We start from the raw sequence: 19,500 nt of genomic DNA, 5'->3' as shown, positions 1-19,500 counted from the left end.
AGGGGCGGCCAAGTCAGTGATAAATTCGACAGTGGGCATGAGAACCACTGGTAGGACAGTTCCAGCCATAGGAGTAACAGGAGTAGTCCAGCATTACCCTGTTAGCAAACCAGCAGAGATTACAATAGGACCTTTGCATACCAAGCATTCCTTTTTGCTGGCTGCATCGGCACCTACCAATCTCCTGGGAAGAGACTTACTATGTAAAATGGGTTGCGTCATTTATTGTACTCCTGAAGGTGTATTCTTGGACATACCTGAGAATCACGCTCAAGAAGTACGAGATATGTTAGACTCCCCATCAAAATTAATGTCACATTCCATTATGACAAATAGGAATCCATCCCAGGTAGAAGAGATGACATCTCAGATACCAGATTCACTTTGGACAAAAGATGGACAAGACACTGGATTAATGGCAAACGTAGCTCCAGTAGTAGTGCAAGTAAAAGATGGTAGGATAGCTCCAAAAATCCCACAGTATCCTCTGAAGCCAGAGGTGGAGTTAGGAGTTTTTCCCGTAATAGAGCGCTTGCTACAACAGGGCATTCTAGTAAGAACGTCCAGCACAGCAAATAGTCCCATCTTCCCTGTTAAAAAGAGTGGGGGGAGGGGTTACAGGCTAGTGCAGGATCTAAGGGGGATTAACAAAATAGTCGAGAGTCAGTTCCCCGTAGTGCCTAATCCAGCTGTCATCCTAATGCAAATTCCTCCCACTGCCAAATTTTTCACTGTTATTGACCTCTGCTCCGCTTTCTTTTCGGTACCTCTGCACCCTGACAGTCAATATTTGTTTGCATTTACATACAGAGGAGTCCAATACACGTGGACTCGATTACCCCAAGGTTTCATAGATAGTCCAAGTATATTTTCTCAGGCTTTGCATGATTGTTTACAGTCTTTCCAACCGGAAAGTGGATCAGTGTTGATACAGTATGTGGATGATCTACTACTGTGTTCTGATTCATTGGAGGCATCCCTGAAAGATACGAAACAGCTCCTGTTTCATCTTTCAGACACAGGTCACAAGGTCTCCAAAGACAAGTTGCAATTATGCCAAGCTAAGGTAAAATATTTGGGACACTGTCTAACACAAGGACTGAGACACCTGACCGCTGATAGAATCCAAGCCATTAGAGACATGACACTACCACAAACCCAGCAACAGATCAGAACGTTTTTAGGAATGTGTGGATATTGCCGTAATTGGATCCCAGGGTTTTCCATATTGGCACTACCTCTGCAGGAAATGGTCTCCTCAAACAAACCTGATCGGATTTCGCATACAGACGAATCTGAAACGGCATTTGAGAGACTCAAACAGTGTCTAACGCAGGCACCTGCACTAGGTATGCCAGACTATGGGAAACCCTTTGAACTATACGGAACAGAAAGTGCTGGGTGCGCAGCAGGTGTACTAACACAAAAACACGGTGACGCCAGCAGGCCAGTTGCATACTACAGCGCTCAGCTAGATACGGTAGCGCGGTCCCTCCCCACATGCTTGCGTAGCGTTGCGGCGATAGCATTGCTAGTGACGAAAAGCGAAGATGTCGTGCTAGGCCACAACCTCACAATCCATACACCACATGCAGTATCTGCCTTATTAAATTCTGCCCAAACCAGACATGTCTCATCAGCAAGGTTTACGAGATGGGAATTGGCATTAATGGCCCCAGTAAACATCACCATAAGGAGATGCAGCGCATTAAACCCTGCAACATTTCTCCCAGGTGTGCCTGGACAGGCACAAAGGGTGGGAGGTGAGAGTGATGGGGAAGGAGGATTTTATACAAAGGAGGATGCACATGATTGTATGGAATATTTGACCCAAAATTTTACCGCAAGGCCTGACATCAGTGACAATCCACTAGAAGATGCAGAACTCACGTTCTACACGGACGGTAGTTGTCACAGACAGTCAGACTCGGGAGACTTGTGTACTGGATACGCAGTCGTAGATGACCAAGACACCATAGAAGCGGAACCGCTAGGCCCACCTCACTCAGCCCAGGTTGCTGAACTGGTCGCCCTAACCAGAGCATGTGAATTGGCTAAGGGTAAGTCTGCCAATATCTACACCGATTCTAGATACGCGTTCGGGGTAGTCCATGATTTCGGAGCCCTATGGCGGCTCAGAAATTTCATGACGGCAGCTGGCACACCGATAGCGCATGCAGCGTATATAAAAAGGCTTCTAACAGCGATACAGGAACCCGACAGAGTGGCTGTTATCAAATGTAAAGCACATACGTATAGCCAAGACCCAGTATCCCTTGGTAACAGCCGAGCAGACGAAGCTGCAAAGCTTGCAGCTGCTACCCCCATACGGACAGACACCACACAGTTGATGGTATTTAATACCATCAACACACAGAAGTTGTGTGAGATGCAGAGTTTGTGTTCCACTCAAGAGAGAGCAGTCTGGAAGGCAAAGGGATATGGCCAGGAGCCCTCAGGGCTCTGGACGGATGGACATGGTAAACCAGTGGCCCCCAGGGCATACCTTCCATGTCTGGCTGAAGCAGCTCACGGGCTGACTCATCTAGGCAAGGAGGGGATGTGCAAATTGGTAAGAGCATACTGGTGCGCCCCAGGATTCTCCTCTCATGCTGGTAAAAGAGCAATGTCATGCCTTACCTGTCTGAGAAAGAATATTGGAAAGGCAATACCTACAGAACCCTCCCATATCCCACCTGCCGGCGGCCCTTTCCAAGTAATACAAATTGACTTCATCCAATTGCCCCCATGTAGAAACTTAAAGTATGTACTTGTCTGTATAGATGTTTTCTCGAATTGGGTCGAAGCTTTTCCAGCAGCTACAAATACCGCCATGTTTACAGCTAAGAAAATTGTGCAGGAATTTGTATGTAGATATGGTATCCCTAGAATCATTGAAAGTGATAGGGGTACCCATTTTACAGGTGATGTCTTTCAAGGAATGTGTAAGTTGATGGGAATTGATAGCAAGCTGCACACTCCGTACCGTCCACAGGCGAGTGCGAAGGTCGAAAGAGTGAACAGCACTATTAAAAATAAATTGAGTAAAGTAATGGCAGAGACAGGATTGACATGGCCAGAAGCTTTACCCATTGTTTTATATAGCATCAGAACCACTCCCAGGTCCCCTCTTAATCTGTCTCCTTTTGAAATTCTGTTTGGTCGACAACCGCATGTCATGATTAACCCTCAGGATGATTTGAAATGTAACAATGAAGTAACTGTAAAGTACTTGATTAACATGAGTAAGCAGTTGAGGAGTCAAAATGATAATCTGAAGTTGGTGATTCCTGATTTACCAGATAGTAATTGTCATGACATTGAACCTGGGGATTATGTAATGATACGAAATTTTCTACGCTCAGGTTGTCTTATTGATAGATGGGAAGGACCATACCAGGTCTTATTGACTAGCACCACAGCATTGAAGGTTGCTGAGAGAGAGACTTGGGTCCATTCATCCCACTGCAAGAAGGTTGCTGACCCAGAGAAGTCCCGTGATAAGGAACAGACGGTAGAGGTTGTATCACTGGAGTGTCTGTTCCAGGAGGACTGAGGCGGCACCTGAGCCTTGAAGATCGAAAGCAGTTGTCGACTCCCTTCTCCCTTTTATTGTTTTTCTCCACTTCCCATCCCTTCTCCCTTGATATTTCTTTTTCCCCTTTCTCATTCTTCTCCATTTCCTCCTCAAAGATGGACTTGCCCAAAGAGACTGTGATCCGGATTTTGATGTTAACCATGATGTTGACCAGAGCAGTCTGTTCCGGCGAGAGTACCATAGAGGTCGAGAGAGGTTCTGGAATGGGTTCCGATTATGATGATGGAGGCGTAGTTTTCCAAGATCAACCAATCCAACAAGCAAAGGCGAGTATCAGAAAACGATCCGATAGAAGAAATTGTGATGGATTGTTAGCTGAGGAAAATTGTATCTGTAGGCTCTGTGGTAATCTGGTTGAAGATGGATGCATAAAGCAATGCCAATCTAGTTTTAATATCCATATGGACCGGCATCCATTGAGTGACTATCACTCTCTAGTGGGTAACGTGTTGAACCAAACAGATTGTTGGGTATGCTCTCAAGTACCTCAGGGTCACAGCAAATCAGGGCTAGTACCATTTCCTTTAACGTTAGGGGAAGTACTTGAGCTAAGTGGTGGGAGACCGGTGGACCGGAGGTTTAACATCTCCAGCCCTCCTAGTTTGAAGCTCCACCAATACCATGTGGATAGGTCCCTCTTATGTTTTAACATCTCCAATCCTAGAAAACCGGGAAATTGGGAAGTGTCATGGAGCAACCTCACCATGACCTTTTCACACAGAGCAGATAGAATGCCTACAGATACAGAGCTTGTACGCCACATAGCCAGTAGAGGAAAATCTTTCCGGTATAGGTATACCTTAGGAAATAGAATTACTAAAGTGGGAGAGGTATCACCAGGATACTGTGCACATATCATACAGACTGATACGTGTATTAGACAGATGGAAGAATTAGGGTCAGGAGATTTCACCTGGAAGGTTTGTAACATGGTCATGTCCTTCTCCGTCCCTTATGTTCTCCCCGATGATGCATATTTCATATGCGGGAGAAAGGCGTACAAGTGGCTTGCCCCAAACTCTGAAGGATTGTGTTATATTGGAAAAGTATTGCCTGAAGTGATGACTGTAACACATGACAAAATGAAGGACATACACCGTGGTGCCCAAGCTCCTTATACTCACACTCACTACGAACACCGAGTTAAAAGACAACTGTCAGAAAGGTTAGAGCATCCGGCCTCTGATCTTATCCATGAATCCACCGGGATTCAGGTTCTGGTAGCGTTAGATTTCACTCGTACCGCTCGAGGAGTGATGAATTATAAATACATTTCCGCACTCGCCAATTTGTTAGACAATATCACTGAAATGTATGATGACACGTTTAGATACACTGGAAGAGAACTCCAAGCGTATAAAACAGAACTAGTTCAGCATAGGATGGTTCTTAATTACCTTACAGCAGTAACAGGCGGATATTGTGTTACATTGGCAACACAGTACGGTATAAAGTGTTGCACGTATATCACAAATAACACCGAGGATCCGGTAGAGGTCATAGACCAAAAGATGGACGATATTCTGCAATTAAAGTGGGAATTTCGTCGGAAACACAATCTCACCCTTGCTGCTGTAGGTAATGAGCTGACTGGTTGGGTGTCATGGTTGAACCCGCGAAATTGGTTCTCCGGTTTAGGAGACTGGGCTCAAGGAATCATAATGGATGTTGGAAAGTTTCTCCTGTGTATCTTAGGTGTCGTTATATCTATTGGATTGATATTTAGATGCGGGCAGGCTTTGATGAGGTGTAAACAAAGTACGAAAGTGATGAGCTTGAGGAGTGAGGAAACTGTAATTAACCTGGATTTGATTTATGACCCAATGCTAGAAACCATGACGTAATGATGTAATGAGTATACGGTCCGTCTTTCACCCATTTCTATGTTTTCCTCCGAGGTACAAAGACCCACGTAGACGAAGGACCTGATGAGCCAAGGGGCCGACAACGGAAAGATGGAAAGAAGAAGAGCAGACGACCTGATATACAAGATTTTATGGACAATGCCATGGGTACCCCAGTTTCCCTAGGAACTTTAAAATCACGCTAGCCCAACATTTTTTGTAAATCCATGGACGTTGTTTGCTTTACTCACGATTTATGAGCAAAAGCACAAAGAAGAAGACTGCAATCAAACGACACCAATCAAGACCTCAATCGACGAACGTACATTAACCTGACATAGAATATCATTGCATTTTTCGTAAGTGTTCTTTATCTTCATCTCTGCAACCCTCAGGTAATAACACACATAGTCGATAGGGAATACAGGCACAGATAGCAGCAACCACATACCCCCCCAATTCATGTATCATCAACTAAAATGTGCATCCCCATTGTGTTACAACCACAGCCGAAATGAGCTCGGTAGAGTTTGACAGCCCATCCACAGACCTGTACCACAGGATAAGAAGGAATTCAAATGTATACTTCGCAATACCTCGAAGCTTGATTTACCACACGTACGGCACGATGATACATGACCCCCCCAAACATGGACTCATACACACATGCTCCAGCTTTCTCACTAGGTCATACTCTCTTCACACCTACTCCATTCTTCCTCCTTTCCCCACCATGGAAATCAATTAACCCCTGACTTACATTTTTCTCCTTAAAAATTTTGTGGCAGTTATTATTGACTGCCAAAGGGTGGACTGTCGAAGTCAGAAAAATGTCTCAATGCACACTGCCATATTTGCACCGCACACTGGTCCGTGCTGCGCATGCGTACGCTCTCCCGTGGAAGCGCATACCCGCAATAGCGTGCACTCGCACGCGCAGTATGCGCATTTACGGTAGAGTTTATGTGATCGTAGCGTGCGACTCATTCGTTACAAAAGTTCACAATTAATGTCGTTTATAGATCATGTTCCCCTCAATAGTTTCTGTAAGTTTGGTTTAGATAGAATGTCCCTGAGCGGAGGAATCCCTCTTTGTATTGTACGAAGGGTCTAACAGGAGTCATACAGCAGTATTTGGTACCCATCGGAAGAGTATTTAATTAGCAATATTCCGGTGTTGGTTTGGAGCGTATTAATCGCTCGTGCGAATAGTTATGAACATAAGAAGTTTATGTCCATTTCTATTATTTACCCATACTCAGGTATGCGGCGGGAAACCCAGTTTCCCACCCACCTGAGCCGTTTAAACTCAGCACAGCCCACCTGTATGAATCAACCTATGACCTTTGGTTACAGTACAGGGCCGAATTCCTGTGTCCAATAAACTGAAGGATTGTAGGACCAGGAGATTGCATTGTGTGTGGGGCATAAATAGGCAGGCCGACCACATCCAGCTCTCACTCTCTCATCAACGGTTATCTGCTGATAATCGGGAGCTGGATATCGAGGCGCAGGCGATCATACCCTTTGTGCGTAAGTTCTCTCCGTAATCATTGTCTTTCTGTGAGCCAATTCCTCTCTCTCCCTCTGTGTCTATTTCTCTCTCTCTATTTTCTCTTTTCTCTCGTAACTCCCCTAGACTAAACTTTATTGTATAGTATTGTATTGTATTGTACTAGATCAGGATAGTATTGTAGTTTATCCCTTAGTTAGGTGTTTGGTTAGGAAGGCTTTGTTATATTGTAGTGTATCATATGTACTGTGTTACTCTTTTACAAGTATACTAGATATAATACAGATAATAGGCTTTGGAACCCTAAAACAGTATCTGTGTATTTACTATAGTGTTAAGTGTTCACTTGAGCGTCGGTGACGCTCAAACAGCTTTGTAGGTAGTCAGGTTACACAAAGTTGCATTTACACCCTGTATTCACATTAAGGTATATAGCGCATTACATTGTTAAAAGGTTTAAATATAAAGGTATTGTGCTGTGAGCGTCTGCACCGCTGGTGACCTCCTCGTGGTCTCGAGCGTACGCTACGTTACAGCGAATCTTTCCCCTAGACATAACCAATAACGTGTCCTGTGATCGCTGGGCCGTGAGCGAACGTGACGCTTGAGCGTCTCGCCTACGGCTGAGCGATCGTTACGCAAATAGCGTACCATTACGGTACTTTGAGCAAACAGCGTACAGTGTTCTTAGCTTCATCAAGGGTTGTTTATACGACAAGGAATTTAGCATTGTCAGTATGAAGACCGCGGCGCCATGACACCTTCCATCTCCATCTACAACAGTTTAGTGTATTCTCGTTTGTGGAGTCATCACGTAACAAGCAAGCCTTTGGTGTTTCTATAATGGGTGCGATGTGTGCGGTGCACACGGGCCCCTGGGTCCAGGGGGGCCCAAACCGCACACATTGCACCCATTTAAATACTTACCTAACCGGAGTCCAGCAGCGGGCATAGTGTTCGTGGCAGAAATCGCCACCAAAATGGCCACCACGCATGCGCGGTCGCCAAATTGGTCTCCGGATCATGGCGGCCGCCATGTTTCCGGAGACCTGCGCATGCGCAGTAGACTCCGGCACATTGCCGGAGTATACAGCACCGTTCAGAGGAGGGGGCCCACCCGGAGGTGCACACGGGCCCCCTCCTCTGTAGAAACGCCCATGAAGCAAGCTCTTACCACTTTAGAACCGCCACTTGCCACTTCCACTTTTCTGTTCAGTTTTACTGCGCGTTCTTTGCATCTTTTATGGCTTAAATGAATTATAATACTTAGGAGCCAGTGAGCCTGCAGTTATACAGTGTGTCATTTTTGTGTGTCTGAAGATGTTTTCTACTTTGAATAAAGTGCACTTAGGCTGGGTACACACTTGACGATATGCAGTCAATATATCGTCCAATCCGGCAGATCGGACAATATATATGTCTCATCGTCCAGTGTGTATGCACTACTGTATATTGTTAGCGAAGGGTACTCCCTCAGTCATTAACAATGTCCAATATCTTTAGTTTTAACCTTGAAATCTAAAAATATCATGAAATCCTGCATACTGTACTCCTGGATGCAACCGGGTGACGATATCGGTCTGTGTGTATGAATTATATCGTTTGCAGGAAAAATCATATGCATTGTGTAGTCTGTACCCAGCCATAGACATATGCGTTTTATGTGATGTGCAGTCAGCATACACAAAATGTGTCCATTAAAAGTACAGGACGATACCATTGCATCAGCCGTTCAATGGTGCAGCAGCAAAGTCTTTCTGCAGAGTGACTGTGCACCTTTTGGCGTGGTAAGGAATTCCACTCCACAACTTTATATTTTGTCAATCATTTTGAAAGTAAGTTCAACCTGTGTCTGTTGGGTTTCTTTTTGTTGGTTTTTTAAGCCTGAGGGACATAAAACCACAATGGAGTGTTTCCACTTTAAAATGGGTAGACAAGTTTGGGTGGGGTTTGGAGTTTATATAGTTCTTGTGATGCAGAGAAAATACCTCTTTGTTCCAGTTTCTCCATCCTTTGTAGTGTATGGTTTGTTGGTTGTGCACGTGGCAGTATGGAACGGTAGTTTGGTTGCTTAATTTTAGTTTTAGGCTTAGTGGGTTGCCTGTGTTTCACTATATGTTAGTTTATATATAGTTAAGAGTAACATTTTGAGTGCAACACATAAAATATACCAAGGGGCGAATGTAATAAAGTGTGAGAATCAGAAAGTGAGAGATTTGTGAGAGTTCTCCTGTTTTTTTTAAAGTGGCAATCATTTGCATAGCAAAACCAGGTTGATTTTAGCATGTACTGTGAATGATTGCCACTTTAAAAAAAAACAGGAGAACTCTCCCCAAATTTCTCCCTTTCTGATTCTCACACCCTATTACACCCACCCCCATCAGTGAGTTTCATTTATCTTTGCACTGTGCTGCAAAATCAGTGTGCATTGGTGCGCATCTTTGTACTTTGCAAGGAATGCCATAACTCTTCCCATTTACTATTGCAGTTGCCACCATCTTGCTTGCAAATCTGTGCATCTGGATGCAAATCTAGGTAGATACATGAAGATGAACATGCTCACTTGCATCAAAGCGGATTTTGTGCTGCGTTTTGAGCAGATTTGCTCATTGTCAAATGATCCAGTATATATACTATAGTATCCATTGGCATATCTATAATGAGTGCAGGGTGTGAACTGCATATCAGCTCTGGGTCCAGTGGAGCCCACACCGCCCACCCTGCACCCATAATCAAACTTACCTCTCAGAAGTCCCACATCGGCACTGCAGAGCATAAGACCACTAGGAAAATAAAATGGCAGACACTTTCCCGGTGACTTGCACATGCACAATATAGAGAAGTCACCGGGATGTTCCCAAAGTCATGCGCAAATGGCCCAAAGCTATAGCCTCCTACGGCTGTGCTGCAAGAGAGGAGAGGGCCTGCATTGAGCCTGTACACGGGTCCCTACTCTTCTAAACCGCCTCTAGCAGTATCTTCAGTGCAATAGTTAATGTACTGTAGCAAATAATTGAGTGCTGGAGGACTTTATAATATGAGACAATACTATTTTTTCACTTTAAAGCATTAAAGAAGCATTGTAATAAGTATTGTATAATTCATATTGTTACAGATTTGTTATCAGTCTACATGAGCATGACATATTTCTCTCTGTATCATTCACAATAAGACATAATTCATTGTCACTATGTCAATGTCTGAATATTTCTGGTCTATTGTCTTTTGCAGGACTTGCTTAAAAGATGCCATTCAGCGGAAGCCTCCTATCTCTTCCAGCAGGATAAATTCTATGATGTTCAGTACGACACTGGAGACAAATCTATCCAGTGCAGTAGGCGACCAGATGCATTCAAATTCTGGATGATGTGGAAAGCTCTAGGGACCATAGGACTTGAGGAAAGAGTAAACCGTGCCCTGGCGTTGTCTAGGTAAGATATTTATATAACTCTTGACCTCAAAATCAAATAATCCCAATTGTGTTGGTTCAAAACAGTTCTTCCATTTCACATTGCCTGTGTCCTTATTAATCATGTTTGTAAATTTCAAAGAGGGAGCATCTATCTGATACTGTAGGTGACTCAGGTTAATTACCTCAAAAATGTATTTATTCAGTGCTTTTTTTTCTTGAAACTGATTCTTTGCAACTGCTGGAACTGCATATTTTTTAGAGATGTGCACTTGAAATTTTTAGGGTTTTGTGTTTTGGTTTTGGGTTCGGTTCCGCGGCCGTGTTTTGGGTTCGACCGCGTTTTGGCAAAACCTCACCGAATTTTTTTTGTCGGATTCGGGTGTGTTTTGGATTCGGGTGTTTTTTTTCAAAAAACACTAAAAAACAGCTTAAATCATAGAATTTGGGGGTCATTTTGATCCCAAAGTATTATTAACCTCAAAAACCATAATTTCCACTCATTTTCAGTCTATTCTGAATACCTCACACCTCACAATATTATTTTTAGTCCTAAAATTTGCACCGAAGTCGCTGGATGACTAAGCTAAGCGACCCTAGTGGCCGACACAAACACCTGGCCCATCTAGGAGTGGCACTGCAGTGTCACGCAGGATGGCCCTTTCAAAAAACACTCCCCAAACAGCACATGACGCAAAGAAAAAAAGAGGCGCAATGAGGTAGCTGTGTGAGTAAGATAAGCGACCCTAGTGGCCGACACAAACACCTGGCCCATCTAGGAGTGGCACTGCAGTGTCACGCAGGATGGCCCTTCCAAAAAACACTCCCCAAACAGCACATGACGCAAAGAAAAAAAGAGGCGCAATGAGGTAGCTGTGTGAGTAAGATAAGCGACCCTAGTGGCCGACACAAACACCTGGCCCATCTAGGAGTGGCACTGCAGTGTCACGCAGGATGGCCCTTCCAAAAAACACTCCCCAAACAGCACATGACGCAAAGAAAAAAAGAGGCGCAATGAGGTAGCTGTGTGAGTAAGATAAGCGACCCTAGTGGCCGACACAAACACCTGGCCCATCTAGGAGTGGCACTGCAGTGTCACGCAGGATGGCCCTTCCAAAAAACACTCCCCAAACAGCACATGACGCAAAGAAAAAAAGAGGCGCAATGAGGTAGCTGTGTGAGTAAGATAAGCGACCCTAGTGGCCGACACAAACACCTGGCCCATCTAGGAGTGGCACTGCAGTGTCACGCAGGATGGCCCTTCCAAAAAACACTCCCCAAACAGCACATGACGCAAAGAAAAAAAGAGGCGCAATGAGGTAGCTGTGTGAGTAAGATAAGCGACCCTAGTGGCCGACACAAACACCTGGCCCATCTAGGAGTGGCACTGCAGTGTCACGCAGGATGGCCCTTCCAAAAAACACTCCCCAAACAGCACATGACGCAAAGAAAAAAAGAGGCGCAATGAGGTAGCTGTGTGAGTAAGATAAGCGACCCTAGTGGCCGACACAAACACCTGGCCCATCTAGGAGTGGCACTGCAGTGTCACGCAGGATGGCCCTTCCAAAAAACACTCCCCAAAAAGCACATAACGCAAAGAAAAAAAGAGGCGCAATGAGGTAGCTGTGTGAGTAAGATAAGCGACCCTAGTGGCCGACACAAACACCTGGCCCATCTAGGAGTGGCACTGCAGTGTCACGCAGGATGGCCCTTCCAAAAAACACTCCCCAAACAGCACATGACGCAAAGAAGAAAAAAAGAGGCGCAATGAGGTAGCTGTGTGAGTAAGCTAAGCGACCCTAGTGGCCGACACAAACACCTGGCCCATCTAGGAGTGGCACTGCAGTGTCACGCAGGATGGCCCTTCCAAAAAACACTCCCCAAACAGCACATGACGCAAATAAAAATGAAAGAAAAAAGAGGTGCAAGATGGAATTGTCCTTGGGCCCTCCCACCCACCCTTATGTTGTATAAACAGGACATGCACACTTTAACCAACCCATCATTTCAGTGACAGGGTCTGCCACACGACTGTGACTGAAATGACGGGTTGGTTTGGACCCCCACCGAAAAAGAAGCAATTAATCTCTCCTTGCACAAACTGGCTCTACAGAGGCAAGATGTCCACCTCATCATCATCCTCCGATATATCACCGTGTACATCCCGCTCCTCACAGATTATCAATTCGTCCCCACTGGACTCCACCATCTCAGCTCCCTGTGTACTTTGTGGAGGCAATTGCTGCTGGTCAATGTCTCCACGGAGGAATTGATTATAATTCATTTTAATGAACATAATCTTCTCCACATTTTCTGGAAGTAACCTCGTACGCCGATTGCTGACAAGGTGAGCGGCGGCACTAAACACTCTTTCGGAGTACACACTTGTGGGAGGGCAACTTAGGTAGAATAAAGCCAGTTTGTGCAAGGGCCTCCAAATTGCCTCTTTTTCCTGCCAGTATAAGTACGAACTGTCTGACGTGCCTACTTGGATGCGGTCACTCATATAATCCTCCACCATTCTTTCAATGGGGAGAGAATCATATGCAGTGACAGTAGACGACATGTCCGTAATCGTTGTCAGGTCCTTCAGTCCGGACCAGATGTCAGCATCAGCAGTCGCTCCAGACTGCCCTGCATCACCGCCAGCGGGTGAAGGAGGAGATGTTGACAGGTCGCGTTCCGCTTGACTTGACAATTTTGTCACCAGCAGGTCTTTGAACCCCAGCTGACTTGTGTCTGCCGGAAAGAGAGATCCAAGGTAGGTTTTAAATCTAGGATCGAGCACGGTGGCCAAAATGTAGTGCTCTGATTTCAACAGATTGACCACCCGTGAATCCTTGTTAAGCGAATTAAGGGCTCCATCCACAAGTCCCACATGCCTAGCGGAATCGCTCCCTTTTAGCTCCTCCTTCAATGCCTCCAGCTTCTTCTGCAAAAGCCTGATGAGGGGAATGACCTGACTCAGGCTGGCAGTGTCTGAACTGACTTCACGTGTGGCAAGTTCAAAAGGTTGCAGAACCTTGCACAACATTGAAATCATTCTCCACTGCGCTTGAGACAGGTACATTCCACCTCCTATATCGTGCTCAATTGTATAGGCTTGAATGGCCTTTTGCTGCTCCTCCAACCTCTGAAGCATATATAGGGTTGAATTCCACCTCGTTACCACTTCTTGCTTCAGATGATGGCAGGGCAGGTTCAGGCGTTACTGGTGGTGCTCCAGTCTTCTGTACGTGGTGCCTGTACACCGAAAGTGTCCCGCAATTCTTCTGGCCACCGACAGCATCTCTTGCACGCCCCTGTCGTTTTTTAAAAAATTCTGCACCACCAAATTCAAGGTATGTGCAAAACATGGGACGTGCTGGAATTTGCCCATATTTAATGCACACACAATATTGCTGGCGTTGTCCGATGCCACAAATCCACAGGAAAGTCCAATTGGGGTAAGCCATTCCGCGATGATCTTCCTCAGTTGCCGTAAGAGGTTTTCAGCTGTGTGCGTATTCTGGAAACCGGTGATACAAAGCGTAGCCTGCCTAGGAAAGAGTTGGCGTTTGCGAGATGCTGCTACTGGTGCCGCCGATGCTGTTCTTGCGGCGGGAGTCCATACATCTACCCAGTGGGCTGTCACAGTCATATAGTCCTGACCCTGCCCTGCTCCACTTGTCCATATGTCCGTGGTTAAGTGGACATTGGGTACAACTGCATTTTTTAGGACACTGGTGAGTCTTTTTCTGACGTCCGTGTACATTCTCGGTATCGCATGCCTAGAGAAGTGGAACCTAGATGGTATTTGGTAACGGGGGCACACTACCTCAAGAAATTGTCTAGTTCCCTGTGAACTAACGGCGGATACCGGACGCACGTCTAACACCAACATAGTTGTCAAGGCCTCAGTTATCCGCTTTGCAACAGGATGACTGCTGTGATATTTCATCTTCCTCGCAAAGGACTGTTGGACAGTCAATTGCTTGGTGGAAGTAGTAAAAGTGGGCTTACGACTTCCCCTCTGGGATGACCATCGACTCCCAGCAGCAACAACAGCAGCGCCAGCAGCAGTAGGCGTTACACGCAAGGATGCATCGGAGGAATCCCAGGCAGGAGAGGACTCGTCAGAATTGCCAGTGACATGGCCTGCAGGACTATTGGCATTCCTGGGGAAGGAGGAAATTGACACTGAGGGAGTTGGTGGGGTGGTTTGCGTGAGCTTGGTTACAAGAGGAAGGGATTTACTGGTCAGTGGACTGCTTCCGCTGTCGCCCAAAGTTTTTGAACTTGTCACTGACTTATTATGAATGCGCTGCAGGTGACGTATAAGGGAGGATGTTCCGAGGTGGTTAACGTCCTTACCCCTACTTATTACAGCTTGACAAAGGCAACACACGGCTTGACAAATGTTGTCCGCATTTCTGGTGAAATACTTCCACACCGAAGAGCTGATTTTTTTTGTATTTTGACCAGGCATGTCAACGGCCCTATTCCTCCCACGGACAACAGGTGTCTCCCCGGGTGCCTGACTTAAACAAACCACCTCACCATCAGAATCCTCCTTGTCAATTTCCTCCCCAGCGCCAGCAACACCCATATCATCCTCATCCAGGTGTACTTCAACACTGACATCTTCAATCTGACTATCAGGAACTGGACTGCGGGTGCTCCTTCCAGCACTTGCAGGGGGCGTGCAAATGGTGGAAGGCGCATGCTCTTCACGTCCAGTGTTGGGAAGGTCAGGCATCGCAACCGACACAATTGGACTCTCCTTGTGGATTTGGGATTTCGAAGAACGCACAGTTCTTTGCGTTGCTTTTGCCAGCTTGAGTCTTTTCATTTTTCTAGCGAGAGGCTGAGTGCTTCCATCCTCATGTGAAGCTGAACCACTAGCCATGAACATAGGCCAGGGCCTCAGCCGTTCCTTGCCACTCCGTGTGGTAAATGGCATATTGGCAAGTTTACGCTTCTCCTCCGACAATTTTATTTTAGATTTTGGAGTCCTTTTTTTACTGATATTTGGTGTTTTGGATTTTACATGCTCTGTACTATGACATTGGGCATTGGCCTTGGCAGACGACGTTGCTGGCATTTCATCGTCTCGGCCATGACTAGTGGCAGCAGCTTCAGCACGAGGTGGAAGTGGATCTTGATCTTTCCCTAATTTTGGAACCTCAACATTTTTGTTCTCCATATTTTAATAGGCACAACTAAAAGGCACCTCAGGTAAACAATGGAGATGGATGGATACTAGTATACTTATGGATGGACCAGCGACTGCCGACACAGAGGTAGCTACAGCCGTGGACTACCGTACTGTGTCTGCTGCTAATATAGACTGGATGATAATGAGATGAAATTAATATATATATATATATATATATATATAATATCACTAGTACTGCAGCCGGACAGGTATATATATTTATTATGTAATGACTGATGACGGACCTGCTGGATACTGTCAGCTCAGCAGCACCGCAGACTGCTACAGTAAGCTACTATAGTAGTATGTATCAAGAAGAAAGAAAAAAAAAAACCACGGGTAGGTGGTATACAATTATGGATGGACCAGCGACTGCCGACACAGAGGTAGCTACAGCCGTGGACTACCGTACTGTGTCTGCTGCTAATATAGACTGGATGATAATGAGATGAAATTAATATATATATATATATATAATATCACTAGTACTGCAGCCGGACAGGTATATATATTTATTATGTAATGACTGATGACGGACCTGCTGGACACTGTCAGCTCAGCAGCACCGCAGACTGCTACAGTAAGCTACTATAGTAGTATGTATCAAGAAGAAAGAAAAAAAAAAACCACGGGTAGGTGGTATACAATTATGGATGGACCAGCGACTGCCGTCACAGAGGTAGCTACAGCCGTGGACTACCGTACTGTGTCTGCTGCTAATATAGACTGGATGATAATGAGATGAAATTAATATATATATATATAATATCACGAGTACTGCAGCCGGACAGGTATATATATTTATTATGTAATGACTGATGACGGACCTGCTGGACACTGTCAGCTCAGCAGCACCGCAGACTGCTACAGTAAGCTACTATAGTAGTATGTATCAAGAAGAAAGAAAAAAAAAACCACGGGTAGGTGGTATACAATTATGGATGGACCAGCGACTGCCGACACAGAGGTAGCTACAGCCGTGGACTACCATACTGTGTCTGCTGCTAATATATACTGGATGATAATGAGATGAAATTAATATATATATATATATAATATCACTAGTACTGCAGCCGGACAGGTATATATATTTATTATGTAATGACTGATGACGGACCTGCTGGACACTGTCAGCTCAGCAGCACCGCAGACTGCTACAGTAAGCTACTATAGTAGTATGTATCAAGAAGAAAGAAAAAAAAAAAACCACGGGTAGGTGGTATACAATTATGGATGGACCAGCGACTGCCGACACAGAGGTAGCTACAGCCGTGGACTACCGTACTGTGTCTGCTGCTAATATAGACTGGATGATAATGAGATGAAATTAATATATATATATATATATATATATATATATATATATATATAAAAACAATGTAAGAACAGATAGTATGAGCGCAAATAACAAGGTAAAAGCTTTTTTTGATATGAATATATATGAAAAGTCCCGTGGAACTACAAGTCCAAAGATAAACTAGGAGCAATGTTCCTCAAATTCACTGACTGCCAATATTATTTGGTGGAAGAAGTTTGTCAGTACGCACTTCTGGGATTTCCAGCTGTCGCCTCCCCAATGTTACCCGATCCCGGACGGGTGGTAGTCCTGCCAAAAAATTGAAGAAGCAGGGAGCGCCAATAGTGCATTAAAAGAGTACAGGAATTTTATTTAAAAAGTCCAAATTGGTGACAAGTAAAACCCGTACCATAAAAGGCGGTCAAACCACCGCTCGTATAACCGGCATATAATTTACCCCACCGTGCGAACGGAATATTCTTAATTCCAAATCCAAACGTCAGACCACGCCCATACGCGTTTCGTCATTCGACTTCGTCAGTAGGCCTGGTATACAATTATGGATGGACCAGCGACTGCCGACACAGAGGTAGCTACAGCCGTGGACTACCGTACTGTGTCTGCTGCTAATATAGACTGGATGATAATGAGATGAAATTAATATATATATATATATAATATCACTAGTACTGCAGCCGGACAGGTATATATATTTATTATGTAATGACTGATGACGGACCTGCTGGACACTGTCAGCTCAGCAGCACCGCAGACTGCTACAGTAAGCTACTATAGTAGTATGTATCAAGAAGAAAGAAAAAAAAAAAACACGGGTAGGTGGTATACAATTATATATATATTATATACAATTATATATATATATATATATATATATATATATATATATATATATATTAAACTGGTGGTGATTAATTAAACTGGTGGTCAGGTCACTGGTCACACTATCAGCAACTTGCAAGTAGTACTCCTAAGCAGACAATCACAATATATACTGGTGGTCAGTGTGGTCACAATGGCAGTGTGGCACTCTGGCAGCAAAAGTGTGCACTGTACGTTAAAATATGTACTCCTGCTCTCAGACTCTAACTGCTCCCCACTGTCTCCCCCACAAGTCAGATATACAGTCACACTATCACTTCAGCAAGTAGTAGTACTCCTCCTAATGCTCCCCAAAATTACTAAAGTAAATACTGTGTCTCTCTACTCTAGTCTCACTCTCTTCTCTATAAACGGAGAGGACGCCAGCCACGTCCTCTCCCTATCAATCTCAATGCACGTGTGAAAATGGCGGCGACGCGCGGCTCCTTATATAGAATCCGAGTCTCGCGATAGAATCCGAGCCTCGCGAGAATCCGACAGCGGGATGATGACGTTCGGGCGCGCTCGGGTTAACCGAGCAAGGCGGGAAGATCCGAGTCGCTCGGACCCGTGTAAAAAAACCTGAAGTTCGGGCGGGTTCGGATTCCGAGGAACCGAACCCGCTCATCTCTAATATTTTTACTGTTTCAAGTCTGACTTGAGACCGGCTGAGTTTAGGGGGCTAAAGGTGCATATACACGGTGCGATTCTGGCTAAAGGCAGATTTTGACTTTGCGATTTCCCTTGAACTCCCCGGAGCCCAGAACCACCGATATTGACTGTACACATGGGGGTATATTTACTAAGCTCCCGATTTTGACCGAGATGCCGTTTTTTCTTCAAAGTGTCATCTCGGTTAATCTCGGTCATTTACTAAACACTAATCACGGCAGTGATGAGGGCATTCGTAATTTTTTGCTAGTTCAGGTAAAAAATTACGAATGAATACACCATCGGTCAAATTACGCCTGTTTAAGTATGAATCTCGGTCATTTACTAAGAAGTGCAAAGCAAAAAAACCCAAAACACTGCCGTGAAAAATTACAATTCGTAAAAAAGTCCTAAAAAAAAACAGACCTGCTTTTTTTATTCGTGATTTGAGATGCATGCAGGGATCCATGAGATCCGTGCATGTATATCAGTGGGAAGGGGTTGGAAAGTGCTTTTTTTTGCCAAAAAAAATTGCGTGGGGTCCCCCCTCCTAAGCATAACCAGCCTCGGGCTCTTTGAGCCGATCCTGGTTGCAGAAATATGGGGGAAAAAATGACAGGGGTTCCCCCATATTTAAGCAACCAGCATCGGGCTCTGCGCCTGGTCCTGGTCCCAAAAATACGGGGGACAAAAAGAGTAAGGGTCCCCCGTATTTTTAAAACCAGCACCGGGCTCCACTAGCTGGACAGATAATGCCACAGCCGGGGGTCACTTTTATACAGCGCCCTGCGGCCGTGGCATCAAAAATCCAACTAGTCACCCCTGGCCGGGGTACCCTGGGGGAGTGGGGACCCCTTCAATCAAGGGGTCCCCCCCCCCCAGCCACCCAAGGGCCAGGGGTGAAGCCCGAGGCTGTCCCCCCCCATCCAATGGGCTGCGGATGGGAGGGCTGATAGCCTTTGTTGTAAAATAAAAGATATTGTTTTTAGTAGCAGTACTACAAGTCCCAGCAAGCCTCCCCCGCATGCTTGTACTTGGAGAACCACAAGTACCAGCATGCGGCGGAAAAACGGGCCCGCTGGTACCTGTAGTACTACCACTAAAAAAATACC

At 45.2% G+C, this 19,500-nt stretch overlaps 1 protein-coding gene across 2 annotated transcripts in view; it reads left to right on the top strand.

Annotated features, from left to right (window-relative positions):
• GADL1 (glutamate decarboxylase like 1) overlaps positions 1-19,500 on the top strand; it is a 604,742-nt gene that overhangs the window by 429,147 nt on the left and 156,095 nt on the right. For both annotated transcript variants that reach the window (XM_063922280.1, XM_063922281.1), the window contains exon 12: positions 10,187-10,386. In XM_063922280.1, coding sequence (XP_063778350.1) covers positions 10,187-10,386 — 200 coding nt within the window. The remainder of the gene's footprint in view (positions 1-10,186; positions 10,387-19,500) is intronic.

This window comes from Pseudophryne corroboree, chromosome 5 (assembly GCF_028390025.1).
Source record: "Pseudophryne corroboree isolate aPseCor3 chromosome 5, aPseCor3.hap2, whole genome shotgun sequence".
NCBI lineage: Eukaryota > Metazoa > Chordata > Amphibia > Anura > Myobatrachidae > Pseudophryne > Pseudophryne corroboree.
Note: the sequence above shows the minus strand (reverse complement) of the source record. Positions and strands in the feature narration are given on the sequence as shown.